This window comes from Lutjanus erythropterus, chromosome 11, assembly GCF_056507025.1.
Source record: "Lutjanus erythropterus isolate fLutEry1 chromosome 11, fLutEry1.hap2, whole genome shotgun sequence".
NCBI lineage: Eukaryota > Metazoa > Chordata > Actinopteri > Lutjaniformes > Lutjanidae > Lutjanus > Lutjanus erythropterus.
In genome coordinates this window covers 15,106,695-15,126,789 of record NC_139327.1, presented here as the reverse complement: position 1 = coordinate 15,126,789, position 20,095 = coordinate 15,106,695, and the positions used below count along the sequence as shown (strand labels likewise).

Sequence of the window (20,095 nt, the reverse complement as noted above, 5' to 3'; positions counted from 1 at the left end):
AAGACAGCATAACCTGTTAATGTCTTTGTCACGACAACTTGGTATGAACAAAAAGAAAGACTTTTTGTCTTGGTTAATATCAATTAGGTGAATGTGAGGTGACAGTGACCTTGACCCTTGACCTCTGACAAAGAAAATCTAATTAATTCATCATTGAGTCCAAGTGGACATTTGTGCCTAATGTAATAAAATTTCCTCAAGGCGTTCCTGAGGTATGGCAAGAATGTGACAAATAGGTCACAGTGACCTTGACCTTTGACCTCTGACCACCAAAATCTTGTTATATTTTAAGTTTGACAAAATTCCCTCTTGAGATATCATGGTCACAAGAATGGGACGGACAGATGGAGGCATAAAAACAAAAGCTGTATCTATAATAATGAATGGGTTATGCTGTGACCTGTAATTCTGTTTATACTAACACAATGTGCAGAGTACATCTGTATCTATATATTAAGTCTGATGTATAAATGTCTGCCTGCATTAGTCTTTTCTTTAGCGACTCAGAGAGTCAGAGCTCATTCTCCTCCTCAGTGCAGTAATTGGTTGGTCATGTCAGGAAGACACAGTGAGAAATTGACGACTAACAGAAAATTCCTCCCTCCTGTTGTGATCATTCGCTACTGTTGAATATTAAAAATGACACATTAAAGAACATTACCTTGAAGCACTTGACTAAAACCAATGTGAGTCCATTTTAATGGCACACTGCTCGCTCATCACAGCCAATACTTGATAGGTATTATTATGAATTAGCTGCGCATGCATAACGGCAGGGTGGGGAGTGATAGAGGGACTCCTGTCTTAGAAAATGGAATTCACCTTTCCTTCGCTGTATTAAGGAGCTGCCTTACTACAGAATGATATAGACATTCAGACACCGTTGGAAATAAAGGTGCTAACTAGAGCAATCAAGGGTTCTTCAGCTTGTCCCCATAGGAGAACCCTTTTAGAGGTTCCACTTGGAACCCTTTCAGAGAGTTACACCAAGAACTAAATGTAAAGGGTTATAGATATAACTATTTGTAAAAGGTTTCCCACAAAACCTCCTATGAGTGTCCTTTTCCATCAAATTAGCTCTGGCTCTTGACCTGGTTCTGTTAAAGATCCTTGGCACCTTGGTACTATCTAAAGAACCAGCCTGCGTTTCCACCAGTTTTGGAACCATTGTAATAAGGGTGTCTTCAATAGAAGGCGCTGCATAATGCACAACAACCTGTAGAACATGACAAGCCCACTTTGGTTCCCAAGGAAAACCTGCTATTTTTTGTTCCAGCTAGGAATCAACTCTTCGGATTTCAAACTAGTTTATTTTTGGTGAAAGTGCTCACAACGGTTCAAAACCAGGTGCTTAACTGGAATTGGGCCTGTTCCACATTGATGGAAAAGAACCATATAAGAGGTTCTACAGAGAACCTTTCTATGATGTAATGTTCCACCCAGAACCCTATCTGGAGGTTTTATCAGGTTCAACAGAGAACCCTTTCACAGTATATTCCAAAGGTTTTATCTACTGAGAATCTTTTTTTACTCTAAAGGTTTTATCTAGAACCCACACAAGGGGTCCTACCAAGAACCCTTATCTATCTTATATTCCTAAGATTTCTCTAAATCCCACCTATGTGGTTCTACTGAGAACTTTTATTTCCTCCAAAAGCTGTATCTAGAACCCACTTATGGGGCTCTAATGAGAATCTTTTTATTTTCCAAAGATTTATATAAAAGCTAAAAAAAACAAACAGCCTAGCTGGATACTCGTCTGACACACCGAGGAAGCTGAACACACTCAGGCATGTAGACTGAACAATGGACATCCAGGCACTAACACTTACTGTGACAACAAATAGACAACCTCAACAGAAAGAAACACTTGCCTACACAATGTTATGGTTTCCCAGGCTCCTCTTTTAGTATCCTGGATGAGCCCTCAAATGTTATGATCACAAAGTTTGAGCTACGGGATGAAGGGTGTAATAATAATTAAAAGTAACCATGGAAAAAGGAAGAAGTGAAGACAGAGTAACAACAGGGCAAACAAACTTAAAATACTAAATCAGATAACACATAGAACACAAATGCCTTTGCAAGCACAAGAGGAGACAACGAGTGTCCTTGCTAACAAGGGAGGCTAGAAAGATGCATAATACACAAAAGACAACAAGCAGTCTGGCCTGCCACAGGAAGACTAGACTGCAGACATGCAGACTTAAGTTTGTTGAACAGCCCACTGGCCCTGTTCAGCTGCAGTCTCCCTGCTTTTAAACACCAAACCCTGATTGCAGATTGACTGCAGCTGCTGCCAATCACTGCCGCTGCAAGGAGGGGGAGGGGGAGGGGCAGTACCTGGGCACAGGAGAGAACAGCAAGCAACACACACTGTGGCACGTAACAGGTTTTGTCTAGAACCCACCCAAAGGGTTTTACCAAGAACTCTTTCACATTATGGTACAGAGAACCCTGGATGTTCTTCATCCTTGAGAACACTCTCTTTTAAAAAGTTTTTTTTTATCTGAATGACAAGAGTTTTTAATGGAACATACAGTCTATCAGACAAATCCACTCCAAATCCAAAAAATGGCACTTCTGAAGCAAATGGTTCTGGATAGAGCCCCAGCCCTTAAAGAATAACCTTTTTGGAACCCTTATTTTGAGGAGTGTATATGTGAAAACCAGAGGGTGTGATAAACTGCCAAGCCATAGTCTGCTTATTGATTTTTACTCCAAAATATTTACTGGTTTTTATATGAGGGTACAGCTATAGCTAAAGGATGTTTCTACAGTCCGTGGAGTCCTGCACAGGATAATCCATACTTTTATCACTTCCTGCATTTGCTAAAGAAGGGCAGTCTCAGAGGTGAGAGTCAGTGCAGCTGGTGGGGCAGGTTGAGCACTTCTTGCTAAGCAGCAGCACCCTATTTTTAATTATATATGAGTCAGAACTCACAGTGACAGAGGAAGTGCACCTAAGAGTGAGGCCTCGGTGGCATACGAACACAGGGTGATTGACCAAGTCACTAAAAGGTCCAGTCACTCACATCTGAGTGGGCATTGACCCACTACACTGCCAGAGCCCTTGAGAGATCAGGCAAGGAGAAGGTGGGGTGCCCTGTACATCCACAACCCTCCCAAGTGGGGTGGAATTTCTGTCTGCATCAATTATTCAAGAACCATCTTAGATAACACTCGCGGGGAGGATGGATGAGGTCTATTTCTGTATGGTACTTCATAAGGATGAAGACAGGAGGCATTTTTTATTTTGTGCGCTGGTGCTTCAGACACCGGATAACCAGTACTCTCTTCCCTGCAACTAAGGTAAAGCCTGAAGTGTCTTTGAAAAATGCTCTTAACACACTCCACATGCTTTTCTCTCTGCCGACATTCCAATATGTCAGCACTTTGTAGAAGATCTGAGGGACACACTTTTTTTCCTGCATCCAAGGAAATTTAATGTACAGTAGGTGTTGCCAAGAGGGACCCTTACAAAGGTGACAAAAGCCTCTGAAAACTGGCCCCTTGCTCCGTCCTTTCACACCGTGTCCCCTCAATAATCCTGCTCTGTGAAGGTTTCTGGGACTCCCAGATGGGTCACGTGGTTTCCAGACGTGTCATTTTCTTTTATGTGTAAATAGACACGGGCTAGGAATACTTGTTTTTGCAGTCATCTAGCGGTTGATGCATTTCCTGACCCTGCGAAGTACAACATGTCACAATGCACAACAGTGTATCACATCACAGTCGCGTGTGGTCACAAGTGTGAGAGACGTGAAGCTTCCAGCCAAAAAGGGCTCATTTCCTATTTTATACTTTACAAAGCTCCTTCAGTAACAAGGGTTTACTGAATATTGATAACAATAATAGCAACTGTCTTGACTGTGACACATCAGCAAGGCAGATGTAAACACTGACTGTTGGATGATGCATCACAGAGAGCTTTGATGTTGCTGGCAAGATACAAAAGTAGAGGATGACAACACATAAATAACCTAAAATTTCATCACTCTTTCTATAAATTTCTTCTGAATAAAATCTCTTGTTGCAATGTATGAACAATGCAACCGCTTCACCCATACAGAATGAATGGAAGGAAAGTGGTTGCATTAACAACTTTGTCCGTCATCTGAAATGTGGGCTTGTCAAACCACAGCGCACTTTTTTACTTTGTGTCAGTCCATCTCACATGAGCTCAGACCCAGAGAAGTCTGCAGTGTTTGTGTATGCTGTTGATACATGGCTTTCACTTAGCCTGGTAGAGTCTTAACTAGCATTTGTAGATGCGGTGACAAACTGTGTTTACTGACAACCAGGGCGCAAAATTATTTTTTGCACTCTGGTTGTTTTAATTTTTTGTCCACAGGCAAAATGTCTAGTGAATGTTGAAATTTTACCAGTCGCTCAATAGATTATCATTGTTTGTTTTTTTCAGATGGTGAGTGAAGCAATCTACCACTTGGATAGTTCACTAGCATTTGGCTGGTGACTGGCAGTAATATTCAAGTGGTGATATAATCAAGTCAGTTTTTAATGCAGTGCTGCCTGAAGGGTCAAAAGTCATGGGCCAATTTCTCCGGATTCTCCTAATCTTATCCTAATCTTATGGCTTGTATGGATTGATTCTTAAACTGTGCAGTTTTTCAAGCAGTGAGCCTTTTGAGGATGCCCGTTTAACACCCAATCATGATTACCTGTTACCTTTACCTGTTGAATGTCCCAAACAGGTGTTTTTTGAGCATTCCACAACTTTTGTTGCAGCAAAACAATGACATTTACCAGTCTGAACATTAATTGTCTTGGTCTTTGTACTGTATTCAGTGGAACAGAGATCAAAGAGGATTTGCAAATTATTGCTTTTTGGTTTTACTGATATTTTACACAGGGCCCCTACTTTTGAAATCGGGGTTGTACATGCTTTTCAACACTTAATATTTTTCCAGCATACAGGAAACCTTAAAGAAAAGTTCTATCATCGTCTTCTCTGGTCATACATTGTATTTGCTGGCTCAATAGAAATGGCAAGAATTCCCTGGGCTTAAAGTTCATGCAACAGTAAAGTTATCTGTGGCATATGAAGGTTTTACCTGAAAAGATTTTTTAGCATCTGAACTAACAACAATGAACCCACAGTTTACACAACTTTACACTGACCACATTCTCTTTTCTCAAATAAAACCAGCTGGACCAAAGTATTGGCAGGTCATTGAAGAGACCAGTTTAATGTTTCTAATGCTACTGATAGCAGGTGTTTGCTGCTGGCTACAAGATACAGCGTTATTCTTCCATAGGACAAGAATGAGACAGTCCTTGTTTTAAGTGCTGTTTTAAAGACTTGTCCAGCCTAGTTACATCTAATTTAAGTTCTCTAATGAGGCCTGCAAGTTGCACTTACTAACAGAACAATTGCTTTATTTTGTGTTTATAATTCAAATAAATTACTTGTGTTTTTTTTTTAATTCTTATTTACTTAGACACCTTATTTAATCAGCCAATGTAAACTGTTTAAGGAAAAAAAATATTAGTGATTACTACATTCTCAATTAGCACTACTGTTTACAATCCAATTATTATCTAATTATAACTTCTTACAAATTGGCTGTGAGCTAGACTTAAATGAAGCTCATTGTTCTACGTAGTAAAAGTTGGAGCGGGACGAAGAAAATAACAACCTTGTGTAGAAGCATACTCTAGAGATTTGTTGTAAACAAATGTCTTATTAACTATTTTTATAACATAAGAAATTGTGCAGAAATAGGTTGTACAAGTAGTTTTAGAAAGCAAGAATTGACAGCATTCGCTGCCATTGTTGTGCTTTGTGTGCATAAACAGCCGCTCTGGAGTGTGTGCATCCATGCTTCATGTTGATGTGTGAGATTTGTGTGTTCACAGAGTGCTACGCCTACATGTCAATGGATCTGAGACATTCGATTGTGACAGAATATCTTCCATACAGTTATTTCTGTCACACTCGTTTTGCTTTTTTTGGCTGCAGTCCTGAGCGTCAACTAGCGATGCCGTGCAGAGACACGGAGGGATGTATACTGGGGGTCATATATGACCTGGGCTGGTCCCTGGTGAACATGGTTCTACTACACTGGTCCTGTCAGTCAGGCAGCCAGTCAGTCAGCCAGTTTGAGGGGAAAAAAAGGCAGGGAGGCAGTGAAGACACACACAGCAAGAGAAGGAGCCCGAGTGAACGGCGGTAAGACAAGTATTCCCTCCAGTCAATCACAGTCCACGGAACCGCTCAAATGATGCAGGATCTCTCCAGAGACCTGCAGGGTGGAACTGGGTGAAGGAGGACCCACACCCTTAAAAATAAAGGTGCTAAGGGTTCTTTGGCTTGTCCCCATGGGAGAACCCTGTTTGGGTCCTGGTAAAACCAGTTATAAAGGTTCCAGGTTCTACCTAGAGCCCAACATAAAGAGTTATACCTAAAACCATCGGTGACAGGTTTCACCTAGAACCTCCAATGAGAGGTTCTAAAGGAGGACCTTTCTATTGTGCACTAGTTCCATCCAGAACCTTCCGTGGGGGTTCAATCCAAAATCCTTCCACCTTCTACGGGTGCTAACAAGAACCTAACTGAGAACTTCACTGAGAACTTTTTTATATCCATAGGTCTCTTCTAAAATCCACCCAAGGAGTTCTACTGAGAACCTTTTTATATTCCAAGAAGTTTGTCTACATTTTACATTCCAAGGGTTTCATCTGGAACCCACCCGGGGGTTCTACTGAGAATGTATTTATATTCTAAGGGTTCTGTCGAGAATCTGCCCAGTGGATTCTAACGAGAGCATTTTTATATAGTGTTTCATCTAGAACCCGCCCAGAGTGTTCTACTGAGATCCCTTTTATATTCAAGGATTTTTAGCAACAACCCACCCAGGGGGTTCTACCTACTGTAGAACTCCTTTATATTATGGTACAAAAAAAATTTTTATCGATGATTTCAACAACTCTTTCTTTCAAAAAGTCTTGGTCTGACAAAAAAAAAAAAATCTGACTAACCATTTCTTCAAACACGGGCTCTTCAGAAGCTAATGGTTCTCAGTAAAACTTCAGCCATTCAGGAAGAACCATTATTTCTGACTTTAAGAGTGTAATGTCACACTCTCTACACTGAAGTCGCTTCCTGTCAATTATCATAAGTGACATGACGACTTAGGGAACGGCTGTTGAGCTCTGGAGAGTCCTCCAGGATGACCACATTACTGGTGTAAATAAAACAAGCATCACTGGGACTCTGTGGAAGGTGTTAATCCCTGACTAATGAACTCTGCCTCTGCCAGTAGCTTCCCTGTTGCATCCCTGGACATCTCCACCTGTGCGTGTGTGTGTGTGTGTGTGTGTGTGTGTGTGTGTGTGGCGGGGGATTCAGAAAGAAGAGGGACAGGCTCCACTCTCCCGTCCCTCAGCCTGACAGGCAGAACTCAGCCACACAATTTCACGGTTTGTGGGCAGTACACACCGCTGCTTTCCCCATCCCTGAGACCCAGAGACCCACAGCGTGTGTGTGTGTGTGTATGTGTGTTTTAGTCTGTGCATATGAACATACACACACACACCTCCTCCTGCTATTAATACTAAGGGAAAGAAGAAATCAAATATTAATCCTTCAACGCCCACCTGGAATTGAAAAAAAAAATGAGTGGACTTACCATTTTGTTATTGATTTCATGAAAATGAATTTCACAGACTTTCTCTACGATGTCTTCACTCTCAAAAGTTATGAAACCAAATCCTATGCAGGGAGAAACAGAGAGGGGAGGGGGGAGGGAGGAGAAAGAGGGAGAGAATGAGTTAGTGGAGAGCCTTAACAAAACTCTAAAAGAAAATGCACCCACAAGATGGAATATTATCAGGAGCCTGGATCCAGAAACTATGCGAGTACATCTGTGGAGATTGGCTTGGGCATGGAAAAGAACAAGTGAACAAGACAGACATTGTCCTCTTTAAATCAGGAATATGATGAAATCTGCCACATTATTAAGGGCACTCGAGGACCTCTTCTACAAAGAGAAGATGGAAAAACAGCACAAAGCTCATTTAATGAGATTCAGGGAGCCAGGGCCCGGCATCTGAATTTCATTAAATGCATTTTGTGTTCTTTTTATTGAAATCTCACTGTATAACAAGCCCTCGTTTTTATGTTAATGCAGGCCTTAGAATGAATGCGTCGTTGACAGTGGGATTTTCATGCCATATTTATAGGATAAAAGCTTAACCCCTCTTTTAACACAAAGACAGAGAGACAAGATGGTTTCAGACTTTTGAACACAAGTGGATTGCAATGCTCTCCTCTGTGTTTTGATGGCGACGCACAAAGCAATCTGGCTTCTGTATAGCCGGGGTTGAAAGGAAAACTGATATTCTATTACTTTTGCAAAGGAGGAAACTGCACAAAAGAGAAACAGTTAGTGAATAAAGCAGCAAGTGGGACTGAAAGAAGATGAGTTTCTTTTCAAAAAGGCAAACACCCGACGATGAAGTGAAATCACCTCAGATTGAGCTTAAACAGCTGTCACTACAGACAACACGCCATCTGACTAACGCGTGCTCCACACACAGCAGCACCATCACGTTTATTATCAGGGAGCATCAGATGACACAGTAAAAACAGTCACCTGCTGAATGTGGAAAGGGACCAGTGCACTCACAGGAAACAACAGTTCAAACATGACTTGTTGACTGAGCTGAACAATGGTGAATATTGTCCTATTCATACAAGTTAACACACATCCATGTGTTCAGCCCACAGTCATCATCCACTTCACAGGACAAATCTCAAGGTCAGAGACTCGAGGGGAAGCCGGGAAGCTTTTTAGAGCTGAGCATCTTCCACATATTCACTCTCCATCATATACTGCATGCTCCGGTCTAAAAACGAAAGAGATTTATCAACCAGGAGCGTAAGAAAATATTGACACACTTGAGTATTGTGATGTTATGTTTTGTAACGCTCTATGAATTTTTAAAAACACTGTATTGTGATACAGGCAAAAAAAAAAAAATCACAATATACTGAATTGTGACTCATGTATCATGATGCGTGTGTTATTGCCTGATTCTTGCCAAAACACAACCCTAATGTCAATCAGATCCAATATGCAGCTTTTGTTTTTACATTTGTCAGAATCTGATGTGTTTTAAATTAGATTGCCAATAAGACAGATGAATTTTAAATGTACTTCTTTGGCTTTGTTACATCTGCCACTCTCTCTTTATTTACTTTAGGAATCTTCGGCGAGCTATTTTTGTTCATTTATTTTGTTCATTTACTTATTTGAATTTTTGGTTAAAATGCTGCTGACGGCTCTTTTTGTTTTCAGGCTGGGCCGTAAATCAATATTATATTGATAATGTGGCATGAGACTATATCGCCTTTGATTATGGGGTACCATCACTTTACAATAAAACTAGCCTTTTGATGTATAAATGGGTTCTGATTAGGTAATTACTCGAGTTTTAAACACCTTATAAATCATTAATAAGCTATAGTAACACATTAGGTAAACAGAGCAACAGTGAACTGTTGCCAAATAGTGAGCCCACATTTATCTGTACTGTTAAGCCTCACATCTCACTGCTTATTGATATTTATTAATAAATTACTACCATTTAACCACAGACAGCATTATCTTAACATTAAAAAAGTTTAATTTGGCATATCAGATTAAAGAGCCGTACACTAAAGCTTTGGCAATATTGCTTACCTTGACATTATCAACATGCACCAATTTACATTTTACAATAAGGCTCCCTTTCACCAGTTATACATTTTAGTAACTCTTCTCAAGAGTAATCAGTAGTAAGCAGTAACTGAATCTTACCAAATAGTGAGCCCACACTGATGTATGAAAACTGTTATAACTTGTTTATAATAGTTTATTAATGATTGTTTATTAATGGTTTGTGCTATTATCAATTTTGACACCAAGACGTTACTTGTACTGCAAATATATATTGGTTCCCAATATCAGTGATTGGTCTCCTTGATTGCTAACAATCTGTGTCAGACCTGGAATTTGAATGAATCTATCAATTGTTTGGTCTATAAAATATCAGAGAATAGTGAAGAATGCCTGTCACAGGTTTCCCAAGTCCAAGGTGACATCTTCAAATGTTTTTTGTTGTTTGGTTTTGTCCAACCAGCAGCCAAAAACCCAGAGATATTCAGTCTACAATGACATAAAGCGGCAGATCTGAGACACTAGAGAAGCTGAAACTACTGAATATTTGATGCTTTGCTTAAAAAAAATTACTTAAATGATTACTCATGTTTCAAAACAGTCGCCTTTTAATCTGCTGTTGATCAAGGAATCGATTTCTCAACGAATCGTTGCAGCTCTAGTTTATACCAAGGTAGTTATTCCTTTAATATCTCCAGCTGTATCAGTCTTTTGCTGGCCATGTTGTGAATCAATGAGCAGGACTGCTTTATGGCAGTATTGGATTCCCAGGATTTTTGAATCAATGTGATTAAATACCTTCATTTGTCAGGTATTTAATTCGCTCGATAAGCCAGTTCCCATTTGGTGAGTTTATACATAAACAGATAGTGATCATATCATACTAATATCACAATATAAAATCACATATCACTCCTACTGCGTCCATGCTGTTTGGTAAATATTTAGCAGCTTAAGTGTCTTCATATTCACACCCGAGCAGAAGTGGCAAAATGAGGTGCACTGTAATACATTAGTCTCCTAAGCAGCTTATTCTATTAATTCATCAGATCATCCAGAAAAAGACAGATTTCTTTGTTAGCAGCTGCTGCTTCCTCGCCAGCCTATCACCAACACTGGCATTTATAGTTCTGTCATAAAGTCTTTATCTTGCGCTCGCATTTTTCTTTCCCGCTCCTCCTCCAGCTCCTCCTCCATAAATAACAAACCCTTCTTTTCTGCTACTGACTCAAGCGCACAAGAACATATCAAAACAGCCTTGTCAAAAGAAGGGGTTGGAAACCTAATGTGTGAACTGATTAAACACGGACAACATCTAATCTGATGAGATCTTATGAGACAGAATATCAATTTCCACTGAGACATCTCAACACCGAATCGTGGCGACACACACGTGAGAGGTAGGGGGGAGAGAAAAGGACCCTCTTCTCCTGCACCTTCATGCCGGCGCAAGGAGCACTTTTGACAACCAACAAATCAACCGCCAGGAGTAATTTGTCACGGAGGAGTGTAGGTAGAAGGAGTGGAGTCTGGGGGGGGGGGGAGGGCGGAAAAGGGAAAGAGAAAAAGGTGGAGATGAAAGGAGAAGAGGGGGAGGGTGGAGGTGCGGGGAGAAAGACAGAAAAAGTGACAAGGAAGGAGGTTAACACACATGGCCCCTGTCGCCACACTCCTTCCTGCTGCTACAGGCAGCTCCTCCATCAACTGACAGGACATTTTCCACTGCACCATTATATCCACCGGGGTCAGGGCCAAGCCACACCAGCACAGACACCACCAGCAGGGCCCTTCCACCCATGACTGGATCTGTTTAAATGAACAAAAAAAGACATTTCGCTGTAGTGTAAACTACTATTGGAATGTGTCCTGTAAAAAAAAAGAAAAGAAAATACACAACAAACAACCTTATTTTTCTCTCTCCTCGGCTCGGCTCAGCACACGCCTTCTTGCTCAGTCCCCTGTGGACTGTCTGAACCTCTGGCCCCGCCATTACAGTGCACTCCTTTGCTCTACTATCCTATTTTACAGACCTTACAGACAATTACAGGCCACAAAATAGCACCAACAGAAGCATTCCTCTCTCCCATCCTCGTTCTGCAGGGTGTCAGCGCAGAGCAAGATTGTCCTCATGTACGCCGGCCCCCTTCTCTTCTAACTATCCACACATGGCAGGAGGCTGACCTCCACGAGACTATTAAAGACTGTCAGCACTGACAGACACGAGGAGAAAGGTGTCAACACGCTCTCGCCAAAGAACCTTCCCACAGCTTAAACAATACCCTGTAAATGGAAACACATGGATGTGTGGTAGGACGGCTGATAATAGGTGTTGTGTGGCTACTGGCTGAGGCCTCTTGGCTGCACTTCCTCACACTTATTAGCGAGAACCGGGCTCGGCCTCATCTCATCGCACCACAGAATCGGCAGGGAGCCTACTTTCACGGCCTTTTACCAGCTTCATCATACTCGGTCTTTATTTCACACTCATTCCAGGTTTCTCTGCTTCTGTTGCTTCAGTGCTTTTCACCCCCAACCACCCCCACCACCCCCGTTCACCCTCCCCAAACCTGAAAAAAAAAAAAAAGCTGATTCTGCCAGAAGCAGATAATGGAAGAACTTGCAAATTGATGCAGCAAAGTTGACTTTGACTTGAAAAGTGGCGTCGCAGCTTTAAATTAAAGGAGTTTGAAACTTAAGAGGACTCTCTAATGTGTTCACCGCCGATGTAAAGCGTGTTTAAATTCTTCTCTCAAGGTTTCCTTTTGATTCCTGACATTATTTCCATATGGACAACACAGATATTTTCAAAAATATGCACATAGACTGGGTTGCACCAAAAATTATTAATGAAATTAAAGATTAGTTCTAGCAAAACTCAGAGTTAAAACCAAAATTAAATAGTAGTAATTAAGTAGTAAGGTAAAGAGTTTAACCAATATGGAGATGCTTGCTTACCCATATTAAAATAAATAAATAAACAAACATAACAAATAAAAATCAATTTGAGTGCTGCTGGGACCTACAAAATAATAACAGATGAAGGAAATCCTTAACTTTGGGCTGCTCTGCATCCCCTAACAAAATGTTAATCCACATTGTTTGCTAGCTTGCTGTTAAGTTAAGATACATTAAATTGTTTGCTCACTGGCTAAAAGGTTACAGTACTTACTAGCTGGCTAAAAAGTTAACAAAACTTCATACTTGCAAATCTTGAGACCCTTTTATTACAATAACACCGAGAATGATTATTTTACAAATGTTAGAGTATATTATTTAGGCTGTTTTTAATTCTGTTCTTTGCCTTCAAACTTCTCCCAGGTAAATAAATTGTTTGCTGACTAGCTAAAAAGTTATTAAAAACTCACATTGTTTGCTTGCTAGCTAAAAAATAAGAACATATTACATTGTTTGCTAGCATGCTCAAAAAGTTAACAAAACATTACAGTGTTTGCTACCTAATCACAAGCTAAAAAGTTAGTTAGCCTAATTAGCCTGATCATGATGACTCAGCAGAGAAGCTCTAATTTTTCCTCCTTTAAGAAAAAAAATTGTTGGTTGAATTAATGGAACAATATGGTCAAAAATCTTCCTTTGAGGGACTTAATTCTGCTCAATCCATTTCAAAATGGCAGATACTATTAAAGTTATATCTCCTCAAGTGTACGTAAGTTAATACTGGATCACAGTTTAAACTGGAGTTCAATATAATTTGAAATAAAGTATTTAATCAGGTTTAAAAATCAAACCTTGTTGGTGCAAGTCAGCCTTAAAGCAACCTTAAAAAACACTCTTTCCTGGGTTAAACATTCATTTCTAGCCTCCTCTTACAGTGTGTGTATGTTTATTTGCAAAAAAAAGAAAAAAAACATAAAGAAAAGAAAAGAGCAAGTAGAAATAGACGTGATTGTAGGAGGAGTATTATTATCTGCTGTGCATTTAGTCCTTGTAGTCAAGATCTGGTAAGCTTGTGAGAGCATGAACATGAGGCAGAGTTAAGGGTGCTATAAATTTACAGCTGCTTCGGGTAGCAGGCATCCCCCAACTCCCTAATGACTGCAGCTAAATATACTGCAATAAGTACATGAGAGGGAATGTAAAGCACATATGTATTATCACAGTGATATACTAAGCACAGACCCGGCGCTCATTACACACACCTTTCTAGGTCAAAGTAAATGTTTTAGTTAAAGGGTGTGTGTAGAGTTACTATTAAATTTCATGATAAATGCCTCACATGTACCAACATATAGGCCACAATAATCACTGTAATGCTTGTTTTGGACAATAAATATCCAACATTATTTGAGTTGCTGCAGTCTGTTAAATATCTAAACATGTATAAGAAATGACAATAGGTGCTGGATACTGCAATGAGAGGAGGGTGCTGCTGAGCAGTTCTGACCACCGGTCACATCAACATAGAGCGAGGAAGTGGGGCAACCTGGAGGAAGTGTCAGACGTGTCCTCTGGGACACAGCATGAAGGGAATGGAGCCCCCCTGACGGGCGCTGCACATGTGAACCCATGCACAAACACACAATATACACACACACACGTGCACATAGAAACTGTTCACGTACACTAAGCTGCTAGGTCGAAGGTGCAACCCACCTGCAGCTACAGCCGCTCCTCCTATACTTCCCCTTACTGAATTGTTTATCCTGCCCTAATTATGCATGATCAAACCTTCACCTGTCCAATCAGGAGTGAGTCTACAGAGGCCTCCTGCACTGCCTGCCTGTCTGTCTGTGTGCCCCAGCCTCCCAGCCCCATCCTCTTGTAATGCAGGGAAGCAGACAGAGGCAGTCCGAACACCCACGGCACAGTTAGAGGCCTTTGATCAGTATTTCCGTCTGCTATTACTAGAGATCCAGAGCCCCGGGCGTTAATCCCCTGTTTAATACAGTTAACGCCATGAACTCTCTAACAGCGCAGGGCACATATACAGCAGAGAGAAAAGAATAGAGGAAGAACAAAATTTGAGAATATACTGACACTGAAAATTCTCTGGCGCACTAGAAATGTATTTGTAAATCAAACTTTCTGTAAACATTTATTTAAGAGAAAACAAAGTTTGAAAATCTATGAAATTTGAAAGAAATGTGAAAAATTGTGTAATGATCAACCCACTGAAGGAGGAAGACTTCAATAAAATTGTTGAACAGAAAGACAGATCGTATGAAAAAAAAAGAATTAAAGAGTCTCCCACCTTAAAGGTATAATATGTAAATTTTGCCACTAGGGGTCTCTCTCACATTAAAACAATAAAAAGAAGACATGGTTTGATGACACTGTGAAGTAGCGTGGGATCATCGTCGCTAGCAGGTAACACACCACTACCTTGAATAAATTACAGTTTTCTCTGCGTTTGAATATTGTTGGAAATATTTGGGATAACGTAAAAACTCAACAAACTATATGCCATATGTAGAGCACTTTTAGACACTGTAATGCATGTTGTAAACAGTCACATGCGAGCATAAAGGCTGAATGTTTCTATTCTACATGTACTCAATAAATACATAATCATTTGGTCATATTTATATCACATCACTGCAGATGAGAAGATGACCTGAGACCACAACATAAATACATTCTGATTTTGCTTTTTCTTGTTTTTCTTTCATCTAAGAATATGTGTGGCTCAGAATTGGCACTGGTTTCAAATCTCTAACCAGAGTTCTGTTTTGGAACATGCTTTTCTGTACATATGATAACATGTGTACATGGTAGACCACCACTTTAATGATCACCATGGTCAATTAGCACAAGAGAGCATTCAGAAGGCATTATAATTGGCTAAATTAAAACCAGTGAGACTGAAGAATTATGGTCTGGTTCTAAAAACAGAAAAACAAACAAATAAATACACATAAACACACTTGATGGCTCCCTGAAAAGATACATTTTAAGAAGAAACCCCAAACCACAAAAAGCATCTGCATATATGGCAGAATACTCAAGGTAACAACAACAGAAAGCATGGGTTGAGGCCATATTGAATAATCTTAAAGAGCACCACCTTGTGCATTTTATTTACAGCTCAACTAGGTAATAAGTGTCTGACTCATCTACTGAAGCCCTGTTAGCCTTAATATTAATCAAAGTGAGCCATCAGCCTTAGTGTTTTGAGACTGTAATGTCATGTTCCAGTTAAAGAACACATGTTGTTGTAAAAAGGACATGGGTGCACAGGTTTAGTAAACTGCAGAATATATTTTATATGGGCTCTGAGGTCATGGTCTGAAATGGTAAAGGGGGAAACTAAAAAGGAAAATATGTCAAACACACTCAGCAAAAATATAAATGTAACACTTTTGTTTTTGCTCCAATTTTTCCCTACTCCGCCTCTGATTGGTTTACTCTGATATTCTTTCCCTAACCCGAACCAGTCACTCCTCATGATTAAACCTATTCAACTCAACAAATGAAGGCAATGAATACGAGCTAATCAGAGGCAGGGCAGGGCGGGTCATGACTTTGCCTTCCTGGGAGAAAAAAATTATCTGTAGCCCTATGTGAAATAGCCAAAGTTCAGTGACTAGTAAATGTCTTTTTCAGGATCAAACTGCACATTTTAGAGTGTCCTTTTATTGTGACCAGTCCAAGACAGACCTGTACAATAACCATGTGTTTACTCAGCATCTCTATATGCCACACACTCAGGTGGATGGATTATTTTGATAAAGGAGAATTTAACAAATTTGTGAATTAAAACTGAGAGAAATCAACCTTTTCATGGGCAGAGAAGAAGTTTTTTTTCCACTTCAAGTCATGAAAAAAAGCAAAAATGTTGCACTTCTATTTCTGTTAAATATAAAACTTAAAACTCCCCTTGGGATTTCACCAATGCTAATCTCTCTTTTGACTTGGTCAGCAGTACATAAACCCCTGATCTGACTAAAACATAAAGGCAATGGTTTCATGTAGGTGGCTGTATGAGCGAGCATCAGGTGGTACAGTAGAAAAACAGGCTTAAAATTTGGCCACAATTACCACACATGGCGTTTTAGTTTGTGTAGCACCAGCAGCTCAGAGGGCTTTTAAAAGCTGGAATTTATTAGATGAGACAATATTTAAAAGGACATCTCATTACTGATCACTAAGAAATGTCACAAAGGAGCTTTTAATAACAGAATTAAATAAAGCATGAGGCCAGAGAACAATTAGACAGAAACAATGTGACTGTAAACTGATGTAATTAGATTTCAATGTGACGGGTGTTTTCTTCACGCTTGGCCTTCATCATTTTATGATGCCCCAGTGAGTTTGCACTTATCAGTCCAGAACCACTTGTTTGGACATCTTTTCTGAAATTCTGGGTCATCAATTACACTTCTTAACTTATTTCGATTTCTGCAAACTGGAGATAAGGAACAGGACCTCTAAAACTGAAAAAGGAAAAGGAAAAAGTAGCCTTTCCTCAAATTAATAAAACTATGTTCTACCAGGCTTCAATGCAACACACTTCTCTGAACATGTAGTGGCAATATTTGCATCTATACCACAGAGACTTGCAAAACTGTGTATACGGATCTACTGCATGCTTTTACTAAATGAGTACAGCAACATACAATATGTCTGCTTCCTCTGCATTTTCTGCAGAGCAACTGGGCTCAGCATGCATGCTGAGGGAACTAGTTTGTCTGTGCCTCTATGTAGGTCAGCTTTCAGAGTTGGCCATCAATTTCCACTGTCCTACTTAAAGAGACACCCCATCTCCATACAAACACACACAAACATGAACACACATGTTTATAACATTTGTATTACATATGACGACTGTAACCCCGACTTGTACTGTTTCATTGATTTTATTTTTGCTCTAATCACAGACACTGATTTAAAGGGACAGTTCACCCTTATTTAAAAAGTGCGTATTTTTCCACCTACCTGTAGTGCTACTTATCCATCTGTAGTGTAGATAGTATTAGTGTGAGTTACAGCAGATAACTCAGATAATCTGATTTCTCCCCCAATTCTTGGCAGGGGAGAATCTGAGAAAAATTGTCCACGTCAGTGTGAGGCCAGCATTAAGTAGCCAAATCATACTTTTTGGAAAGAGACATTGCTGCTGAGTTTTTCAAACGTTTTTTTCAAAATGTTGAGCTCCACAAGCCATAGTGCATCTACTTACAATATATTCAAGAGAAGACAGACATTTATACAGCTGATATCTCCAAAATTTGGCAACTCACACCAGAATAATCTAGATGAGAGATTTTCAAAGACAGAGACTTTGGGGCCTCCAATCAGACCAAGCTTTTAAAAGATGGTGGCCCTCCTTAGTCTACTAGATTAGTTTCATTCATATCCTGATTGTTTATGGGATAATGATTGTTATGTTACCGTTTGACATAACTTCAGACTACACCAAATACATAAAAAAAGGTCTGACAGACTCTGACTCAGAGAAAGTGGTTAAAACAGTAAAGCTACCAGATCTCTGCAGTATCTCTTAAAAAAAAAAAAAAAACACACTTAGGCTATTCTATATGATCACCTTTTAATAACTAATGTAATATATTTTCACCTTCATTCCTCCAAAAAATTGGAGTCTCAGATCTAGATGGATAAAAGCACTACAGGTAAGAAGAAATATATGTATTTTTGATTTTTGGCAGAAATGTGACTTAAAGCATTCAGCACTACAGCTCTAACATTTATAACTTCAACACATGTTGGTGGACAGTGCGGTCAGTGGTAATAGGCATCTGAATAGCAACACAGGGTATGTACTTGTGAAATGAATGCAGCTCTCTCCACCTCTTCAGTATACTTTCAAACACTTTCTAACTCAAGAAAGACCCTCATTAGTGCCAAACAATATACCCATAAGTGTTAAGTTCTCTCCTCCTATATGATCACAAGGCTGCTCAAGCTCAATGGAAGCAATTATCCATGGAGAAGGTGACTAACTACCCCTTAACTCACTAGCACCCAGACAGCAGGGCTATAAGCAGTAAGCCATAAAGAGCTAAAATGAGCACTTGATGAAGAAGTCAAAGAAATCTAAGTAAAAAACAGGAGTTTCTTTAACAAATGAGAGGAATATAATTTTGGTTATTTTGAAACTGTACTCTAGTAGAATTGTAGAGGTATAGGCAACAAAGACATCACTGGAATAAAAAGAAACATGGCAAAACAGCAGGTATGTTTCCACAAGGCAAACTGCAAAGTGAAGTAAGTGATTATAACAGAGGAAATGTGGTGAGGACGTTTACTTGTTTTCGCTAAAGGTGGGCTGTCACAGAGCTGGGTGTGTTCACAAGTGCTTATCTGTGTCATCAGATGGAAGAAAATCATCCCGCAGGTCAAACCTGACAAAGACCCTCTGTCCATTTATAAAGCAGCTGCCCCTCAGGACTTGACCTGAGGACTGAGCAGCTCCCTTAAAAGGAGCAGGTGTCTCGGTGGAGCGAAAAGGTGAGAAATCAAACTCTGCAGGACAAATTTTAGACCTTTCATCTGCTTCATCACTATGATACAATCTCTGTGTAGTGTATTTTTCTGATTATTCTTCTCATTGTGCCTGCTCTGCTGTACAAAAATGCAGTGGTAGAAGTGGGAGTAAAATACCTCCATAAGAGGAGACATTCTGGGGACCATGGGTAACGTTCCCTAAGCCTTAAAAGTCGACGAATGTTCCGAACCTTCACAGAACACTGAAGGCATTCAAGACAGTAATGATTTCCCCTATATAAATTTAAGGAGATTTTCCAATTTGGTTATTTGATGGGCACACTGCAACGTTACAAAGAGGACATTTGGGAGGTTAAGAAAACATTCTATATGTCCAATTTCAAGCTGGCATGGTGCCCTAAATGTTTCCAGAAAATCATGAATGTTTGCCAAATGACCTCCCTGCTACTCCTTAAAGAACATCATACTTGTTAAGGGAACGTTACAAGACCAAGCCCTTTAGGCCAGTGGGGACGTTCACAGAATATTCTGGTAATGTAGAATTTCTAGCTGTGCACTTGGATCTTTATGTTTTCATGAAAAATATCTTACAAATAGATTCTCTGTGGATAATTATTAAGTGTCAATACAGCAATGCACAATATATTCCATTGCAAGTACAGATGAAGTTAAACTTCAGAGTTAGCACCGACAGTAGAAACACAAACATCCTTACACATACATAAGACATTAGTGTTGCTTTGGAGCTGCCTAATGCTGTGCTTAATACAATCAAGGAATTTCAGAAACTAAACACTAGCCATAGGGCTGTGATAAATTTTATTTTGAAGGGACATCTCATACTTAGGGGCTAACCCTCATCGATTTTACAGTGGTTGGGAAACTGATGAGACTTTTCTTGGTCTAAGGTATAAGTATAACTTGTACTGTACATTTACTGCTACATTGACAACTTACCGCTAATCTGCTGCTTACTTTTCCTCCCTTGA

At 39.8% G+C, this 20,095-nt stretch overlaps 1 protein-coding gene across 11 annotated transcripts in view; it reads right to left on the bottom strand.

Moving 5' to 3' along the window:
• LOC146318764 (RNA-binding protein Musashi homolog 2) overlaps positions 1-20,095 on the bottom strand; it is a 351,568-nt gene that overhangs the window by 87,906 nt on the left and 243,567 nt on the right. For all 11 annotated transcript variants that reach the window (XM_084730906.1, XM_084730905.1, XM_084730904.1 and 8 more), the window contains one exon: positions 7,653-7,735. In XM_084730906.1, the coding sequence (XP_084587032.1) occupies positions 7,653-7,735 (83 nt within the window). The remainder of the gene's footprint in view (positions 1-7,652; positions 7,736-20,095) is intronic.